Source organism: Cavia porcellus, unplaced genomic scaffold (genome assembly GCF_034190915.1).
Source record: "Cavia porcellus strain 051 isolate PalLab524CR breed Dunkin Hartley unplaced genomic scaffold, mCavPor4.1 scaffold_4, whole genome shotgun sequence".
NCBI lineage: Eukaryota > Metazoa > Chordata > Mammalia > Rodentia > Caviidae > Cavia > Cavia porcellus.
This window is the reverse complement of record NW_026947487.1, coordinates 98686060-98707171: the sequence shown is the minus strand read 5'-3', so window position 1 is coordinate 98707171 and position 21112 is coordinate 98686060. Positions and strand designations below refer to the sequence as shown.

The 21112-nt window shown below is 50.2% G+C and overlaps 1 protein-coding gene across 3 annotated transcripts in view; it reads right to left on the bottom strand.

Annotated features, from left to right (window-relative positions):
- Bean1 (brain expressed associated with NEDD4 1) overlaps positions 1–17174 on the bottom strand; it is a 47985-nt gene extending 30811 nt beyond the window's left edge. Inside the window, exons 1-2 of one of the 3 annotated variants that reach the window (XM_063247450.1) lie at positions 16445–16583; positions 6543–6649 (exon numbers count right to left, since the gene is read on the bottom strand). In XM_063247450.1, the coding sequence (XP_063103520.1) occupies positions 6543–6567 (25 nt within the window). In that variant the 5' untranslated portion in view covers positions 6568–6649; positions 16445–16583. Of the gene's footprint in view, positions 1–6542; positions 6650–16444 lie in introns of all 3 variants that reach the window. The other 2 variants (XR_010046999.1, XM_063247449.1) reach the window with 2 other exon arrangements.
- Between the last annotated feature and the right edge of the window lie 3938 nt (positions 17175–21112).

Genomic DNA, 21112 nt, shown 5'->3' with positions numbered 1-21112 from the left:
CAGTGAATAGGTTTCTTCCTGGGGCATCTTGCACTCTTATGTGGGGACAGCACTTGATGAGGAGTTGGGAGATTGAAGCTGCGGCCATTCTCATGCTGTGTGACTCAGTTGTCCCATGAGTAGCAGAGGCAGCTGGGGCAGGGTGAGTGGCTAAGGTTTCACATCCAGTCCTAAGGCAGGAGGAATATGCTGCTCCGTAAATTAGTCACTCCACGCCCATCATGTGCTCATGTGAGGCCTATTGTGAGCCATGCTAGGGCTATCTGGGAAAGGAAGGTGTGTTTTCCCCTAGAGGAGTCTTGGTAGGACCCTGCAGTAAAGTCTGAATGTGGTTCTGTAGCTCTCTCTGTAGGATTAAGACACAGAAAAAGGGATAGAATCAACCCTTACTGAGTACCTATGTGTTCACTAAACTCTCACGGTTACCTTGGAAACTGGGTCTCATTATCCCATTTCACAGGGGAATAAGCAGAGGCTCAGATGATTCAAATACATGTACTCCATTGGTTGTTGATCTGTGTCTTTCAACCCTCCATGCACTGGGCTCCACCCATTGCCATGCCCAGCCTTAGCCCTAATCCTAGGAGAGACAAGTGCCACTGGGGCAGAAGGACCTGTGGTCTGGGCAGAAGACAATTCTAGAATGCATCTCTCTAGCAAGATCTGAACTACAGAAGGAGATGAGCTCCAGACATGGAGAAGAGGTGGGCTCTGTTAGCTTGAAAGAGCAACCCTAAAAGCTACTGGGACTCCCAGGGGACTGTGATGTTTTAAACGCAGAGACAAGAAAACAGAGAGAAGCCTGGGAAGTGAAAGTGTGCTCGAGCTCTGGAGGGCCTGACATAGGAAGTACCCTGGGCTTGCACCCAGATGTCCTGCTTTTGGGCCCTGCCTGCTCCGAACAGTGGGTTGCTATGCAGGTGACATAGCTGTAGGTCCCTCTCTTGTCTCTGAAGCATGCGGACTGACACTTCTGTGACATCACTGAGGGCAACCAGGCTTCCCCAACCACTGGGCTTAGTTCCAGGTGCAGGTAGAGCTGAGTTCCAGGGTGACTACTTCCAGGGAGCCACAGGAAGAGAAACATCAGTGTCTTGACCCATTCCTGTTCTGAGTGAGATTCCACCCTCTCCTCTTCTTAGTGCACTTGCCTTAGGGATGCCATGGGTGACAACTCTGGAAATCATGTTTTTCTTGGCAAGACTCGTCGGAGGCAATGAATTGAGACAGTCTTGCTCTGGTCTAGGCTGAACTTGAACTTGCTATGTAGCCCAAGTAGGCCTTGAATTTGTGATCATCCTGTCTCAGCCTCCCCAGTATTGAGACTGCAGGTGTGCACCACCACACCCAGCCCTCAGCAAGACTTCTAAATACAGAAATCACTATGCTCTCCACTGACTCATGACTCACTCTTCCCTTTCCCATCTTTTGGCACATGCTCCTTGGGTGACCTCACTGAGCTTTAAACATTGAGTAGCACTCATACACTGTACCCCCCACACTTCTATCCCTAGCTCCAGACTCAGCACTAAACTCCAGGCTTCTATGTCTAGCTCCCTGCCTGCCTCTCTGCTCTGATGTTTACACAGCATCTCAGACATAACACATCGAAACCTTCAGCCTGGACTCAGTCCCCACCAAATCTGCCCATAACCTCCCTCAGCTCAGCAAATGCCAGTTCTGCTGCCCTACATGGTCAGGTCCAAATGCTGTGAATATTAATTCCTCTTCTGCCTATTTACTCCAAGTCCAGTTAGTCTGCAAATCCAGCCTCCATCTTGCCACCTCCATTATTAATCTCCTGGTCCCCGGCATCATCACTACCACCCGGACCACTGTCCTAGCTTCCTAACTGGCTTCCTCGCCTTCCCCTTGATCGCCCTCTCAGGATGATCATGCCTCTTCCCAGCTCAAAACTCTCCAGTGACTACTTAGACACAAAAGCCAAGGCCTCCCATGACCTCAAAGGGCTCTGTCATCTGACCTGTTGACCCCTGGTGTGTTCCTTTCCTCCTCTTCAGGCACTCTGGATTTCCTGTTGTTGAAACAGGCAAAGCCTGCCTCCACTTTTGAGTCCGTCTGCCTGTAATCCTCTTCCATTAGACACCTACATGGTTCCCTCCCTCCCCTCCAGTAACCCCCAGACCACCTTCTTAGAGCCTGCATCCCTGCCCACCACCTCACCCTGCTTTGTCTTCACAGCTCGTCTCACCACTAGACATTTGAGATACTCATTTGCTTATTATCATCATCTCTGACTACATCGCCCGGTGAGAGCTGGGGCTTCTAAAGGCCAAGAGGTCCTGCTGCACAGTGGACTCTCTACTTGGGCCCTGGGGGTGGAGGAATAGGTTGGGATTCACCCTTGTGTTTTTGTCCAGCTGTACTTCAGCTAAAATCAAGCTCTGGACTGACTTACTCAGGGTGATGTTCTGACTCTACTGTATCCCCGATTAATTGCTTCATTTCCCCAAACTTTAGTTTCTTTGTGTGCAGAATGGGCACACTGACTGTTCCTTGCAGGACTTTGAGGAAGCAAGAAGGCCACATAAAGAACTGATCCCCTCACCAGTGATATCTCATTTTAATGCTCACAGAAATCCTAAGAAGTGCGTGTGGTATTTTTATCAACTCACATTTTATAAATGAGGAGGCTGAGGCTCTGGGAGAAATGACCAGCTGAATTCATTCCATTCATTCCCTTGTCCACTCCAAAGTCCAACCTCAACAGTGTATGGACAAGAGTTTGATGATACTTGGGAAGAGTCTGAGGTTGCATTCAGATTCAGTGGGGGAAACATTACTGTAACTGATTAGTAATGTCTGCTCTGGGTACAGAAGTGGTGAATTGTGAAGTGTGTCCCATCATTTCCCCTCCTTGCCCTCAAGTCTTGTTGACAGTTCAGTCTCTGTGCAGGTCAACTGTCACAAAGAGCATAAAAGGAAACAACAGCATCTGGCTTATTACAGTTTGGATCTTGAAAGGCCCATGTGTTGAAGGCTTGGTCTCTGACATCGGGCACCAATGGGAAGTGGTGGAAATTTTAGGAGATGAGGTCACTGAAAGCATGCACTTGAGGGGGACACTGGGACTCCAGATGCTTCTTTTCTTTCACTATGGGACTCCCATACCGCATGCTCTCATCAGAGGCCCTAAACATTGGTGCCACATGACTACAAACTGATCCCTCTGACACCGTAAGTCAAAATAAACCTTTCCTCCTGATTATCACAGGGATTTTTGTCACAATGATGAAAAACGAACACATGGTCCAACCTCCAAACTCGCGTCTCTGTTTTTCTTCTCCATTACCAAAGATCTTGGTGGTAATAAGATGTATAAAGAAAAGGTGGCAGAAGAAAAGCCCGTCAATTTTCTTGAGGCTCTTCTCAGAGCCTCACACTGGGCTAGACTCTTTCCCCTGGCATCTCAGATCTGAGCATCAACCCACCAGGGTAGCATTACTGCATCCATTTTACATATGAGTAAATGCAGGTCTCTGGAGGTTAGTTTCTCCAGATCAGACAGCCGGAAAGTGTCAGTCCCAGGCTGCACTTAACCCCAGCACTGCTTTACTGTATTACGGCAACTCCAAGGAAGAGTCAGGGCACTGAGGGACCCTGCCAGGATGTGAGTTTTGCCAGCCTGTGGGAAGCCACCAGAAGCCTGGTGGAGACAAATTAAACTTGACTTCATGATTGCAGAATACTACTTCTTTTCCATTTTGCTTTGCTAAGTCTCCCCTGAGACCTCACGGCCCATCCTTTTGGAGATCTGTCCTCAGAAGCAGGAGGGAAGCAGGCTGCCCCTGCCTCTTGGGGAGCCCTATGGAGCTGCCATCTACTAGGTAATAAAGAAGAGACTGTGAAGCATCAGTTCTTGGAGCTTAAGCTTAAGTCCTTAGGGGCCCCTGTGCTACCCAGCCTTGCTGGGGCCTGAAGGAGAAGATTCCCCCACCTCCATTTGTTCTGAAGAACCAATAATAGCCTTCTTTTTGCTCAGGGCGTGGGGCAGTTCCTCTGAGGACTGGAAAACAGCTCAGAGACCTGGCAGTGGCAGGCAGATACACAGATCCTTTCCTGCAGCCACTCAGCCCCAAAGCCTCTCTTCATCCTTGTTCTTATTCTTGTCTCATCCTTCTGCCTCAGCTTCTCACGGCCCAGTGGGGGCAAGAGAGGTGCACAGAGGAGCTGGAATCCGGGAAGTGAGATGGGGTTAGAGTATGGGGATGCCGGGCCAGCCTGGCTTGGTAATCTCTGTGCCACTCCTCCCAGAGTTTGCAGGAGCCGGATGATCTATGCTTGCTACGGGGTTGGCCCTTCTCACTGTGCAACTCTCTCCACTGCATCTGGTAGAAGTGACCTGTTTACTTTCTCTGGACCTTGAGAGCTCTCTCTCCTACAAATGAGGTCTTTCTTGGGGGATTTCTTGGTTTATTTTTCCTTCTGGGGACCTGTCCAGCTACCCTTTTAAAATGGCAAGAGTTGGGAGCATAGAAACTCAACCAGGAAGAAACTGGTTGCTATCCTAAATTTTGCAGTTTTTATGGGCTTCAGTGTTTTCACAGGACCTGGCAAGAGCACTCTGTGAGCAAGGAGAGTGAGGGCAGCTCCCCATGGTTTCCAGGTCTGGCAAGAAATTGGTGAAGTGTGGCCCTGACTTGAACTTCCAGGTCTCCTTCCTGAGCACTTCTGTCTGGCGTTTCCAGGGGTCCAGAGCATCTACAGCCCTGTATCCCTACCAGCACCCATGTGTGGGCCTTTGGGCTGCAAGCTGGGGAGGCGCCTGCATTGTCTCCTCATTCACCTGCTCATTCAGTGATCTACTGAGCAACCACCCCAGGCCAGGCCCTGAGCATGATCCTGGAAACAAGGCAGGCACAGTCTCTGCTTTCTAGAAGTTCATCTCTATAGGCGAGCAAGAACAGAGCTGGTTAACAAGTGAGTGATTTCCAGAAAAGATCTGAAGAGGGGGTTCAGATAGGGGTAAGTCAGAACAGTGGCATCTATTAGTACAGAGAGACCAGGCTCCCAAGGGCTAGAGGTCAACCCAGGAAAATTCTAGAAAGCCTTCCACACTCAGCACTCGCAGTCTTGACCTTTCTCAGATTTCTCTACTCCTACTGTTCTTGTCTCACCAGCAGGAAGGAGCAAGGAAGTGATCATGGCAGCTCTGTGTGGGGCAGGAACCCCCCTGAGCAGTGGTCTTCTCCCCTAGCTTGGGACTTGGGCTTTTCATTTCCTGGCTGTGCCACAGTAACAGTGATGATAGCAATAAGTTGTTGAGCTTGTACCATCCATCAGAAATCATTTTATCAGTTCTTAATCTATACCCTTGGGTATTTGCAGTAGACAAGCGCCACCAACTCCTACAGGCTCATGTTATGTAGTCCAGTTTGGCCTCGAACTCACTGTGTAGCCCTTGTTGGCTCCGAACTTCTGATATTCTTGCCTTGGTCTCTTGAGTGCTGTGATTACAGGCTGACTCCCCCATACTCTGACACACTCCGGACAGTAAACCCCACAGCCAGGCCCTCTCCCACTCTCCCAGCATGAGAGTTTATCCACACGGAACATTCCCCTTCCCCCCAGCACCAATCTCCTGGTGTCTGGAGATTTAACAACCAGGGCTTTGATTATTTGGAAGAGCTGTCCCCACCCAAGAGGCATGACAGGTAATCAGTGGTGGAAATCTGAGCATAGGTTAGCAAGGCAAACAAGGCGTTATCCAGAGTGATTGCAGGAGTGCCCCTGATCGCTCATACACACACATGCACAGTCCTGACTTACCAAGGAGAAGGGACGGAGAGCTATACATATCTCCCTGAACAGTAAGGGGTGCTGTAGAGTTAGGGGATCAGGAGATGTAATGGGAGAGAGCAGTGGCTGCCACAGAAGCTAAGGCAGCTGAAGGTGGCAGAGGTGGAGCTGTTGGGGACTTGGGAAGGGCTGCTCTCCTGTCTCCATGCTACACCTGGCTGGAGTCATAAGAAGATTTGAACAGGGCAAAATCATCTAATGGCTTCCTTAGTGGAGGGGTTTTCCAAAGGAGGCTCTAGGACAGATCTCAGGACAGTCAGTTCCAGGGAATATTTCCTGTGGAATCCCATGTGAGTAGAACATCCCTGTGGGCACGTAAGTTTGAGAAGAGCAGCAGGTTTTCTGTTTCTCTGGGGAGTCTTGTAACACACATCATGGCATTAAAGACTCTGAGAAGTCTGTGGTAGAAAAACTTTCTCAATGAATGAGGCCCATCCAGCCTTTCCCATGCTTATTTGGTCGTGTGTGTGTGTGTGCGCGCGTGCATGCGTGCGTGTGTATTCCCATTAATATGCCCTAGACATTTTTGAAAGCAATGATACTAAGGAATGGTCAAAGTAGGATTTTCAGTTTTCAGAGAGCTCAGGTTTCCTCCACCCACCATGCTCCCAGCCAGACCCTGCAGTTCCTTGGTCAAATATCCTACAGCTGGTCTCTACAACCCCAACGCCCAGTTCTGCCATGGCTGGTCCTCAGTGGTAGGAGGGTGCAGGGGCACTTACAGGGGCAAGGGCGTTTGAAGGACATGTAATCCTTGGAGCAGAAGAGCGGAGCCAGCCTGCCCACGGGCACAGCTCTGACTTCTCGCCGGGAAGGCCCCTCCACTCACCTGTGGAGACACAAACAGGCAGGTGATGGGGCGCCCACACCACACCCACCAGTCCTGCAGAATGGGCATACCTATCCCTTGAGCCACCAAAGGACAGTGACTTTCATAGCAAATAGGCCACCTGGGAGCTCTAGGCTACAGAGTATGGGTGCTATAGGTGCACGGCTGGGGTCAGTGAGTCCTGGGGTCCCAGTGGTGGTGAGGGATGGGGCCATCTCTTTGGGTGCCCTGGAGTGGGAACCAGGCATTCCATGGGGCTCTCCTACCTCATGGGCCTGTGAGATCCTACTACTTTAGACACGTTCAAGGGCCCAGGCCAGGCTGAGTAGCTTATGATTTGTCAGGCGTAGCGGAACCTTTAAGATCAGCACAATGTCCTTTCGTGGTGAGAAAACAGAGCTGGAGTGGGAAGGGGGCTAACAATATTACTACTGGGTCAAACAATATTACTACTCAACAACTTTAAGAGGAAGTTGCTCTTTTCCTCTTCGAGTGTGTGTGTGTGTGTGTGTGTGTGTGTGTGTGTGAAAAGGGACTGAACCCAGGGCCTTCACACTGAGCTACATCCCTAGCCCTTTTCTAAGTGTTTAATTTTGAGAGAGGATCTTACTAAATTGCTAAATCGCCTCAGTCTCCCAGAGCGCTGGGATTACAGATGTGTATCACCATGCCTGGCTTCACTTTTATAAATAAGGAAGTTGAGGCTCAGAGAGGACGTGCAGCTTGTCAAAGGTCACACAACTTCCATCTATAGGCTGAGACTACAGCCCGAGTCTGTTTGATTCCAAAGCCCGTACCGTCATCCAGCACACGCTTTAGAAGATACCTGATATTTTAAATTACTGATTGAGAAATACTGGAGTATGGAAAGAAAATGCCTCTTTCTCCCCTCTTCTCCCCCTGCTTGGACTGTGTGACATCTGCATGTCTAGGACAGTAAGTACCCAGCCACTTCAGCAGCCATTTGCAGTGGAGGGAACATTTTCAAGAAATCACCCAGCCTCCCATGCTGCTAAAGATCAGAACAGGCTCAGTCTTTCTTGGTGTGTCCTCAAGTGACATGAAGCTTTGCAAACAGGAGGGAGAATGTGTTATTTCCTAGGGAGTGATGCTACCTGGCTGCAGGTTTGGAGGCTGACTGAGAAAAGACTATGGACCCTGGGCCCAGGGGGCACTTGTAAGGGAAGCCAGCAGGAAGCAGCCTGGGCCCTCTAGATCCTGGAGTGAAATCATTGTGGACAGAACTTTTCCTGAAGAGTCAGGTCCAGAGGTTTCACCCTTGCTCCCCTGAAGAGCCTTTTTTATTATCTGTTTTCCCCCCGAGTGGGTTCCATGTTTTGATGGAGCTCATGAACCAAACACATTGTGTCACAGAGTTGGTTCTATTTAACCAGAAACTTCTCTTTAGAGAGTCTTGTTCTGAAGTCTGATCCCTGGTGCTAATGTCAACTCAGCTGTGAATCTGGACAAAGAATTTCACCCCTCTGAGCCTCAGGTCCCACCAGGTACAGTGGGAATAAGAGCAGGGGTCTGGGTGGAAAGCCCCTTCACCACACTGTCCACTCTACTGTCAGGGGCCAGAGGGGATGCCACTGACCTGAAATACCTCTCTGGGCAGCTCCTTACAGCCCCCTCCTGACACTGCTCAGCCTTTCCACTGTGAACCCCAGGCTGGCCTGACACCCACTCTCAGTCTCCATGGAAACCAAGGGGCAAGCTCTGACCTGGGGAAGTGTGGGTGGGAGGTGGTCCCTCCAGCTTGCTGGGGATGGCTGCCTGGAGAACTGTGATTTCACACCAGAAAATTCAAGAGCAATCTTGAGGCCTGTGATCCTCATTTTCTAAAAATACACGTGGGCACTGTATCTCTGTTCCCATTGGTGGGTATGCTTGAGTGTACCCTGGTTAGGTGTGTGTGTATACATATTTGTATGTCCAGGGACAGGGCTATACATGGGCAGACAATTCATCCCTCTTGCTACTTGCACAGATTTGTCTTAAGGTCAAAATGGATCATGTTGCTAGCCTTGCTAAAATCCTTCCATAGCTTCCCAGTGTCCTCAGAGAAATGTGCCAGTTTCCCATCACAGCCTCCATAGCCCGCCCTAGAGTCCTTCCTACTTCAGTGCTGAACCAGTACTACAGGTGCTTAATAAATGCGTGCTGATTGCACCTCCTCTACCCCTGCCTGTGGTGGCATCTGATGCCATGGAAACATCATCCTCAGGGCGCTGCCTCTGCTAGGGAGCCCATGGGCCACCTTCACTTCTCACTGGGCTCTGTGACTTTGAGATGAAGGTTGAGGCTTCTGAGGGTGTGGGGAGATGGGGGGGTCTTCTAGGACAGGGGAGTCCTAACATGTATGGTTTGCAATGATCAGTGTGGGAGTCTGGAGGACAATGTGTAAGTTCCTAAGTGGCTCAGGAGACTGGCAAGGAGCAGACATTCACATATGTGGAGGCTTCCTGGACACTTGGGCCTTTGAACAGTGCTCACTCTAACCAAACACTTGCATGTGTCAGGTTATGTGGCCGATGTGTTATTGCAGACTCTCTGGGATGGGAAATGTCATTTTCATTTTCCACATGAAAACACTGAGGCTCAGGGTGATGCCCTGCCCAAGGTCACAGTGAAGGGGTGGAGAGTTATGGGGAGGGATTCTACCAGCCCTGGTGCCCCTCAGTTACTGACAGATATCGCACAGAGATTGCTGCCCTGGTGTCCTAGCTCACTTCCTGAGTGCCTCCTTCTTCCAGGTTTCTCTTCCCTCCCCCTGCCTGCCATTTCTTCCTCCTCTACCTGGCAAGCCCCTTTGTAGCTGTGAACAGCTAGCTCAAGAGATTTCTTTGTAAGATTCTCCTCGACTAATGGAGACAGAATGGTCACAATGGCTGGGATTCTGCAACACATGCATATCCTTCCCGGCTAACTCTGTCCTAAATTATTCTAGACAAGCAGCTCTTCATGGGCACAGAGGGTCAGTGTGGCTGTGTAAATTGGCTCTGGGCTGGGCAGTGAGAGGACTTACAGAAATACATGGAAACATGGAATAAGCCAACCACGGCCTGATGCTAGTGCACAAGATGTGCTAAGGCTGCCTTTGAATGATGTTAACTTGTTGATAAAGAAGCCCTTGAAGAGATCTGAGATTCTCCCTAACATCTCCCTAGGTAACAATGCCTGTGTCAGCCAGGGCTACCATTCCCTGAATCCTGAAACCCAATCAGCACTTTACACACACCCTCTGGCTGCAGTCTCCCAGCAACCCAACCCAGCTCGTGTGCACTGATTTGTTTACCAATTGCCCATAATGTGTACCACAAAATCCTTGGAAAACAGAACAGGCTTTCTGGATCCAGAAGCAGAAACTAGATGCTCGACTTCACTAGCTACTTCTTCCTCACCTGCCTCCCCTATTTGAGCATTTCATCATGACCACAGAAAAGCCATTCGTTGGTGGCATCAGACCTGTTGCTTAAGTGGAACTTGGTGAAGTCTCTGAGGCAAAGGAGCTGGATATGGGTATCCACGTAAGCAAGTGTCTACCCAGGGTTCCCTCCCTGTGACCAGAGCTGTGATGAAGACTGAGTGGTGAGGACAGTGGACAGGTGGGCACACTGGGATGAGCCTGGGGATGGCTGGAGTGGGAAGCCGGGTCTATTCTGCCACTGGGCTGAGCATGGGCACACACCCGAGGTCACTGTTCCCCTGCCTGCCTCTCTCTGAGCCCAGCACCCGAAGCTTGTTCCTGACGGTGACTCATCTCCAACTGGATTGTCTGGCTGGGAACACAGGGTGGGCGGGCGGCACTCCAGGCTCTGAAGTGGCTGAATGGTGTGTGGCAGGTTCACGTCATTTGTACTCCCCTTCACATCCCTGCACCTGGAATATCTCTACTCTGGGTTCATGGTGACACTTGGATCTGCACAGAGGAAGCATGTTAAGGGACATCACCTGGTTCTCCTGAGGCACAGTGCCTGGGAGCCTCCAGTGCAGACCTGTGTGGCCAGACCAAGGAGGAACCACCAGTTTCACATGGAGGACAGGGAAGGGCTGTGGGTGTGGCTGGGCTTTTGAAGCAGGCTGGGTGATGTGTGGTAAATGCTACCCCTGCTCAATTGATGTCAACTTATGGGATGCTCGAAACAAATCTCCACTTAAACATGACAACAGAGACTCAGAAGAATTAAAGGGGAAAGCAGAGGTAGTGAGCTACCTGCCCCAAGAGGGCTCCTAGGAGGACTCTGGAAGGAAGTGACATGGTCAGCTCTTATCCTCTTGGGAAGGTGTAGGTGGGCTCAGGGTGGAGCCGTACCAGCTGACCATGGCAGACTGGGCGTGAGGTGCTGAATGAAGCCAGCTGTGACTGCGGCAAGGAGGCCACCTTCACTGGTTCTAGTGTTCACTCAAAGTTCCTATGTATCAGGTTTTGGCACTGTACAGTGATGTGCTTGTGGAGCCTTGCTGGGAGAGGCAGAGACATGGTTGCAGACAGCAAGGAGGAACCAGAGGCAGCTGTGCAGGTGACACTGCATATTTAGTCTCAGTGGCTGCAAAGAGGGTGACAGGTAAGCCGAGGCCAGAGGAGGACAGCCAGCTGGGCAGACACCCAGGAGCAGGGGGATGCTGGGGGGAAGGGGTAGACAGGGAAAAGGCCCCAGGCAGGAACGTGTTAGGTGGGTTTGGAGGACAAATGTGTTCAAGGCAGGTGAGAAATGACAGGAGGTGAGGATGATCTGTGTTTGCTTGAGTGACTGATAGATGATGGAGACTGGAGAGGTGGTAGTTAGTGGCCTGGATGACTTTCATGTCCCTGGCACCTAGCACAGTACCGGGAACACAGGAAGTGCTCAGAGACTATTGTGGGTACAAATAATTTCATCTCACAGGGGTTCCTGGGTGTGTGCACACGATGACCCAGAGCCAGAAGAAAGCCAGAAATTCCAGGGACTTGGGTCAGATGCACTGTATCCACCCTATCCAAGTAGGCACTAACTCATGGTGATGCAGGTCAGGTCCCTAAGCAGGGAAAAATCCTTTCTCTTGTCCCAGGAGGCTCTTTATGTGAGGCTGGGATCCAGCTGGGGACTTCTCCAGTGGAGAAGAACATTCTTTGGCAAGTGCTGAAAATAAGTCACACAATGTTTGTCCTTGGCTGAATGGAGGGATGAATGAGTCCAGGAGTAGAGGAAAGAAAACAAGAAGTGAAAACAGATGCAAAGAGGTGGGCAGGAGGCCCTGAGGTTCACCAACAGGCAGCCTGGTCCTCACATTAGATCTGGGGTCGGAGAGCTCTGCAGCAAGGAGGACTTCTGTCTCCATGCAACATCTGGCCACAGGTGTGTTTTACCGGATCGGTTAAGGCATGCTTGGAGGTTACTGGGTCCCCACGTTGTCTTAATTTGCCCAGAGTGGCCCTCTATAGAACCAACGGCCATCCCTTCCCACCACAAGGGAGGTTCATTTCCCATCTACCTGCATATGCCAGTCCATTTACAAGCTCGCAAATAAATTGACCAAATGTAAAGAGAAGCCTGACTCAGGCCTCAACACCCTAAAAGAGACACAAGCAAGCATTATTTACAGCAATGCAATAGAAGAGGTGACCTCAATGTTGACATCAATAAGAGGGCACAGACTGAGCAAATTAGGGCACTAATTGGAACCACTCTATTGGAATATTATGTGGCCACGAAATCCTGTTTTTCAATAATTCTAGCAACACAAAGACTTTTAGTATAATGTTAAAAGGAAAAAGAAAACCCTTAACTTTAAAAAGAAACAAGTTATAGAACTATGCATACAGCTTGATTCTTATTTTATAGAAGAAAAAGCCCTAGAGAATAGATTTACACACAGTAAAAGATCAGAAAAGAAACAGAATACAATGTTCACAGTCATTGTACTCTCTGGGCAGAGGTGGGATTAAGAAGGATTTTTATGTTCTTTATATTTTTACAATATTCTAAATTTTCTACCTGAACATGTAATACTTTTATAAAATGAAAGATAATTAAAGTGAAGATTTGGATAAAAACCTTGGTGCTAACAGAATAAAAAGCAATCAAGTAAATAGGTCAGTGATAGTTAACTCACCAAAAAATTTAAAGCCAATTTAATTGCCTTTTAAACATGACATGTTATTAAAAATATCTTTAAAAGTTAATTTGTCTTTAAATTTATTAATAAGAAGCCTTATTGAAATATTAGAAAAATGCTCAACACTTTTTAACTTTCAAACATTCTCCCTGATGTTTGTGCAAGTCTTTTATTTTTGTATGTGAGACAGGGTGTCAATACGTGGCCCAGGTTGGCCTTGAACTCACCATGCAGTTCAAGGAGGCCTTGAACTTGCAGTCCTCCTGCCTCAGCCTCCTGAATGCTAAGATTACAGGTATGTGCCGCCGTGCTTGGCTTAAGCAAGTCTTATATGTGAAATATTTGAGGGAATGATTTTTTTCCATGAACTATCATGTTTTGTTTCCAATCAATCTATGTCTGACAACAACAACAACAACAACAACAATAATAATAATAATGATAGACTTTATGTTTGTAAGACACCATAAATTTGCAAAGCATCTGATGCTGAGTACTGGTCTATGCTCTGGAGAGACTACAGGGAACAAAAAAGTCAAAGGTCTCTATTTCGTGGATGTCACATGATATTGGGGAGGGAAGATGACGAACGACTGAATAAGACACATAGACGTTGGGGTGAGAAATGCTATGAAGAAAAATGGAGAGAACAGAGTAGGTAATGAATGAGATATTTGTCTTTTAAATCAATCAGCTGGTTAAATCAGTTTGATTATTGTTTGAAGAAGAAAAAAATGAAGGTGTCTCTAAAAATTCTATAGCCTGTGGACAATGAACATACTTTTCCAGTTCCCAGACATAAAAATGATTGAAGAGACCCACAGAGGAGCCATCTCAACAATGAATTACATGTCATCTAAATTATGATGTGCTAATTACCAGTTTTACAAACTCACACAAAATTCTGATGAGTCACAGTGACGTTTAAGTATTCTATACGTAGCAGAGGGACCTTTCTAAGACTCAATGAGCTAGTTGAAATATGGGGACAATTACAGGATCCTGGACTCCTGTGGACTCTCCTGTCCTATCTCAGAGTGCTACTGTAGAGCTTAACATGAAGATGCTTATGTTAAGAAACTGTGTGTGTGTGTCTGTTGCCTGTTCATACACAGCCATAGCAGGGCCTGTAGACACTGCTATATACTATCTACGTGTCATTTCTTCAATCCTCGCAACATCTGGGAGGTGTATAACCTTTGTTCTCATTTCATGACAGTACTGAGGCCTCAGAGGTAGACCCGCACCCAGACTCATATGCTGTATACTCAGGCATCCAGCGCGGAGAGCTGGGATCTCAGCTACCGTGCTATGATATGCTCACTTGCCAAGAGGCCCTGGAGCCCCCCTGACCTCCTTAGGAGTGTCTCCTTAGGAGGCTGGGACTGGACTTATGCCTTCTTGCCCCTCACCCTGGGTTCTGTGTGTTCCAGGGTGAGGGTGCAGGTTAACAGTCCTTGGAGGGCTGATGCTTTTCAAAGACCGATGATCATGCCTGTACCCCATCATGTTTCCTATCAGCTGTGTTCCAAATCCTGTGTGAACCAGTAGACACAACCTAATTAGTTTCTGATTAACTCCTTTGGGAAGACGAGGAGTGAGGGCTATAGAAGACACAGGGATGTGACATCCTAGTGAGTGAGTGGGGGAGGGAAGGGAGAGAGGGGTTCTGTGTAGGAACCCCCAGGAGGCAGCCATTCTGCCAACCTTAGCAGGTCCCCACCCAGCAGCATGTGGACCCGTTTCCTTGCCTGAATCCTCCCTCATCCTGTATTCTGAGCACCGAGTCATAGGGGACAAGGAAACCATGTGGGTACCCACAAGCTAGATCTCTGCTTTCTTTCCACCAGTGTAGCTAGCCATCTACACCCTCCATGCTACCCCAAAGATCCCCAAATCTGCCCTTTGCTTCGGGTCAGAGGCCCCACTGCATAAACCAGGAACATCACTACCTGGGGACTGTCTAGCTCTTAAATTCTAACCTCTCTGTCAGTCACCAGCTCCCTTTCCATTCTGGGGCTTATCATTTCTGGGTGCTTTGTGACTAGCTGCCTGGAAGCACACATCACAGTCAGCAAGGAGTCAGGGAGGGCACCCTCTTGGCGGTCTCTCTGCCTTCCTCTCCCTGTTGCTTCCTGCTGCCCTTCGGAACCAACATCGGTGGCAGCCTGACAGCCTGATACACCAACCTCCAGGGAAAGCAGTCTTGTGCTTTTTAAACTGGGAGGACAGAAGGGTGTGTCTAATCCCTTGTACAGAGCAGGAACAGAACGTGGGGTGCATCAGCCTGGGACAGCAGACCTCAGCCAAAGCAAAGAGGAGAAGGTCACACTTTATGGTCAGATGGGGCTTTTCTAACCCGGGGGTGGGGTGGGACAGGGAGGGGAGACCTGGGCAAGGGCTGAGAGCCCCCAGGGAGGACTGAGAAAGGGCAGGCAAGTAAGTTTTAGGGAGTAAGTTTTGCTTCCCAATGAGTTATTAATAGGACTTGAGGAATTCAAAGACCTCTGGAGGGGGTGGGACAACACTATTTCCTCACTTGAGGACAAATCACTTTGCCTCAGCATCTGCTGGTGCTGGACACTTCATGACACCTGTAGCCAAATGCAATTGAACACAGGCTGCGTGCCAGGCACCCCAGGAGAATAATTTTATTTAATCTTCTCAATTTACCTTCCTTTTGTTTCAGATGGGAAACAGCCTCCGAGAGGTTAAGTGTCTTGCCTAAAATCATGCAGCTAGGTCAGTCGAGCCTGCCTTTTGGTTCCAAAGCCCTTAAACCTCCTCCTCATAACAGAATCCTGTCTACTTTTCAGAGGAGGAAACTCTGCCACAGGGTGGTGAAATCATTGGTTCCAGTGGAATAGTCAGAATGTTCGAGGAGAGTCCAGAGAGGCTGCCTCTTGGCTGTGGCTTGTGAGGCTTCGTGGATCGAGATCAAGGACCAAATCTTGCAGCCCCTGCTTCTCCACCTGTCCTTCGCGTCTGGCCTGGGCCTGCCCACCCACGGTGGTACTGCGCGGTTCAGGAAGGCAGACCTTGGTGCCCACCGTGAGACAGTCCCCAGGCCGCTAAGTGCGTGGAGGACAGAGGAGTGGCTGCGCCGCCAGAGAGGCAGCCAGGGGCGAGGCGGGCACTGCCCAGCCCCAGATCAGCCTTGGGCTCTCTTACAGCGCACATCTAAGTCTGCCCCAAAGGAAAGAAGGTGTGGTGGGGGAGCTGCCTCTGCCACCCGCGGGCTGAGACAGGCGGGTGGACAGCCAAGCAGGGGCATGGCGCGGGTGACCCTCCCGTCAGAGGGTCTAACTTCCTGGCTCAAGGCGGGGGCGGGAGGGTTCAAGCTGAAACTCTGCGCCACCCCGGTCCATTTCCTCTCTCACCCTAGTTTCCCTCTGGACAGAGATCCCCCCAAACTGAGGGCGCGGGCCGGGAGACTGTCCTGTCCCCTCCCCCGCCAAGTCTGCCGGTCCGGGGGGAGACTCGGGCAGGGGGGACCTCCCCAGCCGGGGTCCCCACAGGAGTGCCGGGGTCCCGCTCCGCTCCGCCTCGGACCGCGCATCCGCCACCCCGCGTGCCCAGGCTCCGCGCGGCGCGCCCCCGGCTGTGTGCGTTCGCCGCGCCGCCGCAGAGCCGGGGGAAGCGGGCCAGGACCTCCCCGCCCCTCCCCAGCGCCGCCCCCGGCCCCGCGCGCCTTACTCGGCCTGGCTGCCGCGCTCCGCTCCGCGCGCCGCAGTGCTGGCTCCAGCTTCGGCTCCAGCTCGCGTTCCCGCTCCCGCTTCGGCTCCCGCGCCGGTTCCCGCTCGGACGCGCCGCGCTCGGGCTCGGCGTCGCGGGGGGCGCGCAGGGGCGGGGCGGAGCGGGCGACGCGGGGCCGGGCAGAGCCGAGCCGAGCCGACCCGCCGCCCGCGATCCCGGCCGGCCCAGGAGGCGGCGGCCGCCGCGGCTCGGCACTCGGCCCGGCCCCGCTGCCCTGCCGCAGCCCCGCCCGGCCGCCGGCCGTCCCCGCGCCGCCTCCCACGCCACCGTCACCCTCGCGGGGCCCCCTCGGCGGCGGCGGAGGCGGAGGCGCCACTCGTGGGGTACTCGGCACGTTTGCGCCGAGGCCCAGGTCACTCCTGAGATGGGGGACGCGGGGGAAGGGGGAGGGCCGAGCCGCGCCCCTCTGCGCACCGCCTGCCCGACACCCACACGGCGGCAGGCAGGCGGGGCAGGGCGGAGAGCAGGCCTGCGGTCCAGCCAGACGGAAGCGGAGGACAGACGTACAGACACAAGCAGAGCCGGGTGGACCACCATCTGGGAAGGAGAGCCAGACGGGTTGGACAGAGGCAGGGCGGGCACTTGAGCTGGGGCACCGTGTCAGGGGCGGTGAGCAAAGGGCGGAATGCAAGGTGGGGGCGGCAGGCGGGCGCTGCATGGCAGGGCCTCCTGTTCCTCGTAGCAGGTGAGTTCTGGGATGCCAGCGTCCTAGCTGCTTATGCCTAGTCCTGCCTGAACCTCCCTGCCCCGCACTCGGGCCCCAGTGATCCGAGGGCCTGTCTGCTTCACCCGCACCCACCCTGTGCCATTCGCCTTGCTCAGCCCTGGCAGACGCAAGCCTGCTCTGGAGTGATGCGTGGCTTAGGGAGGGAGGGGACCTGACTTCCAGCACCTGCTCTGCCCAAACCCTGCCTTGGGGCCCTGGGCAAATCCCATCCCATTCCAGGCTTCCTTTTTTTCCCACTACTGTAGAGCCCCTCTTTAGTGCATCCTGACCCCTTGGGATGCCTTGTAGTTACCCGCTTGGGAGCCACATGAGCACAGTTTCCTGATGGGACCTTGGAGGTCTGACTGGCATTCGGTAAATTTGACGAATGATGAACTATAGCGTTACCTACCTGTCCTAGCTTCCCTCTCCTCAGTTTATTGATGAGCGAAATGGTGTTTAAAGAGGTAACGGGGCTCAAGGCCAGGTTTTAAAACCCAAAAGCTGCTGGAAAGTGGTTCTCGAAAGTCAAACATGATGACAAAGAGCTGAGTATGTTGACGAGAAACCTCAGGGAAACAGATGCGCCCTGGGGCTGGGAGGTGAGACTTCTGCGGCGAGGGTGGGGCAGGGCAGGTTCCCCAGCGGAAACAAACCTCATCTTACCCCATCTCTGCCAGGCACCTTGATGCAAGCTTCCCTGCGCGGAGGAAGGGGCATCTGGGTGGTGGGATAGCACCCCTCCCTCTATCCTCCTTGGCAGCTGTTCATTGTGGGCTCTGCCTCCTGCTCTGCTTGTCTCATGCCTCCCGGGACCCAGACTGGTGCATCCCAGCTCATCTTCAGGTGTCAGGAGGACGTCTGCCAGGTACAGGTGACGGAACCAGAATGAAGGGAAACTTCTATCAGCGCCCGGAGAACGGGGACCCAGCAGGGCCTTTGCCCCACCCCACTGATTTATTTTGTAGATGAACAAATGAAAGACCAGAGAAAAGAGACAGATCAGCGCCAGAGAGCAAAGCCCTTAAAACTGTGCGCAGAGGATGACACTGGTCCTTATATGTAGGGTTCATCTTGTCGTTGTGTTGGTGGTTTTACCTGTGAGCTATCCTCGTTGGCAAGACTGGACATGTATGCTTTGTGGTGGTGTGGAGTGGGGTCACTTTGAGTGAGTCTTTGTGGGAGGCTTCAGCCTTGAGAGTTCATTTCCCTTCATCTCCCTCTTGGACATCACTGATCTGGCAGATGTAAGTGGTTTCCAGTAGGCCTGGTGGTGCTGCATCTAGCTTTAGGGAGTTCGAGTGTGCCTATTTGCTTACCTGTCTCTATCAATCTGTGCATCTATTTATCTGTCTCTACATGTCTTCTGCCCATAATGCATACTAGTCTATATTAGTATATTTGGAAAATACTAAAAGGAGAAAGAAGAAAATAAAAACTAGACACTATTAATATTGATCTTTCCTTTAAAAATTTTTTTTCTTCTTAGTTGTATAACTCAACAAATATCCTCAAATGAAATGAGCTTGCTGACTATGATATCCCCACACCTCCCCTATTTAGGATGGCTGCCTAGCATCATATGGCCCTAATCCCTCAAATGAATTTATTTATCCAGTCCCCTATTGCTAGGCTTTTAGCTTGTCTGTTTTCCACACTGATAGACAACACTGCAGTGGACATCCTCATGGTAAGTTTATACATGCCTACAGTTATCCTTTACATCAATAAGGATGCCACATATCAGATTTACAGGAAGGGCATCATTTGGGTACCGGGAAAGCACACAGGTTGTAGCATCTGTTTGGCCAAGGGTAGAGTAGGGAAGCTGGAGAAGGGAGCCTCTGAGAAATCGTATGGTGATACTGTGGTCTGGATGTGTTCCTCAAAGTTCCCATGCAGCAGTACCAAGAATGGCCAGATCATCATGAGGATCCTGCTCTTGTAGATGGATTAATGCCATTATTGCAAGAGTAGTTGTTGCTAGAGTGGGTTTCTTACCGAAAGCTGAATTCAGTTTCCTTCTCTCCATCTCTCAAACCCATGCATGGAGTGTTTTCTGCTATGTGATGTAGCAAAATGGCCATTACCAGGCATCAAGAGATGTAAACATAGGCTTAAACATAGACCAAAAAGCTTACCAGGTGTCCTTTAAGTGAATACTAGGTTCCATCTGTTTTTATATAGGTTTGTACCTGTCATGATCTCTGAGGTATTTACTGTTCTATAAGTCTTAGAAAAATGATCACAATGCCTACTTTTCCTGTCTGTTGAGATGGAAATGAAGTGAGGCAGGTGAGGTCCCAGGAGGAGGTGGGCTCTCAGCTGTACCTACGCACATGCTCTGTGGATGCCCCTTAGAATTGTGTATAACAAATTACTGGTTCCCTCATCAGTGAGTTAAAGTTTCATATTACTATGACATTCATGATTTTACTCTTCAGTAAACTTGCAATTTTTTTTTTTTTTTTTATCGGTACCAGGGATCGAACTCACGACGGCCCGTTTACAAGCCAGGCGCTTATGCCACTGAGCTAAATCCCCAGCCCCTAAACTTGCAATTTATTTTGGATAGGTCTGCCTTATTCCAGATTTTGGTCTTTTATTAGGGCCATGAGCCCTCAGAAAAAGAGGGAGATTAGTCCTCAGGGCTTTCTGGGGAATTGAGGGGTACAGGGGATTTGTAGCCTGAAATCTGAGGATGAAAGACTGGGTTATACAGACAGTGCTTGAAAAATCTGAGTAATACAAGTGACGCGGTTTCACAGGATTGTTGTCAGGATTGCATGATATAATCTGTGTAAAGTGTTCAGTACAGTTCTTGACACATAGTGAAGTCTCTCTCAAATGTTCCTATGTAAGTTTTGAATGAAGGCAAAGAAAAAAAATCTTTCTCATGGCCTTTCCATTTGTTTTTTACGCCCATGGCCACAGGACTGAAATATTTTTGGTTGTAAAAAATAAGCTTTAGCATTCAAAATCCAGTCAGCTGTCAGGCTGACAGTTTTCAGAGGCTGCACTTGCGTCTAATTTAAAACTTTAGGAAAAGGATACTGGCATCCCCTGAACTTCAGCACTTAATTAAGAGTCAACCCATAATCCTCATTATTTTCCTGACCAAGAAGGGGGTGGACCTGTTCGGTGACACGAGAGTCACATGGCTGGGTGTTCAACAGCAATGTGAATGGTCACATTACAACTACGAGCAAAAGTGTGGACAACTCGCAAACACAGGGTTGAGTAAAAAATGCTTGTGTTTCCATTTATCTGAAAATCCAAAGCAGGGGAAGCTGATCCAGGGGTTTGGAAATCTGGACAGTGTTTACACCGAGGGAAATGTGGGCAGGATTCATGTGTGCTGGCAGTGCTGCTCCTGGCCTGGGTGCTGGCACACAGCTGCGTAGTATTTGTGCAGATCTCTGAACAGCACACTCATGCACTTTGGTGTACACATGCTCTGCTGCAATAATAATAAAAATGAATGCCCCAACTCTGTGCATGTGCCCTGCTGAGGCAGGAGTGTTGGCCTCTGGCTGGAAGAGGGGGAGGAGTTTGGGATTCCAAACCAGAAGGGCAGAGGGGAAGGAACTAATATTTATTCAGTCTGTGGGAGAACTTTCTTTCCAGGCTCAGGAACAAAAATAGTTTCATTTCTTCTGAACAACAGTTTTCTTCTCTTTTTTTGTTTATTTTTAAGTACCTCCAGGATACTGCGAGTCTTGCAATAGACTGTTTCCCTCTGCAACTGAGTTTTTAGGGATCCACCTGGGACAGGGGTTTTGTATTTCCTATCCTTAATTTTCCTTCTCCCAATCAGTACATTCGTCTTTGCCTCCCCAATGAATATGTTTCCTTGTCCTCATTTATTGCTTCATTTAAAACAGTTCAGATGCATGTATGTA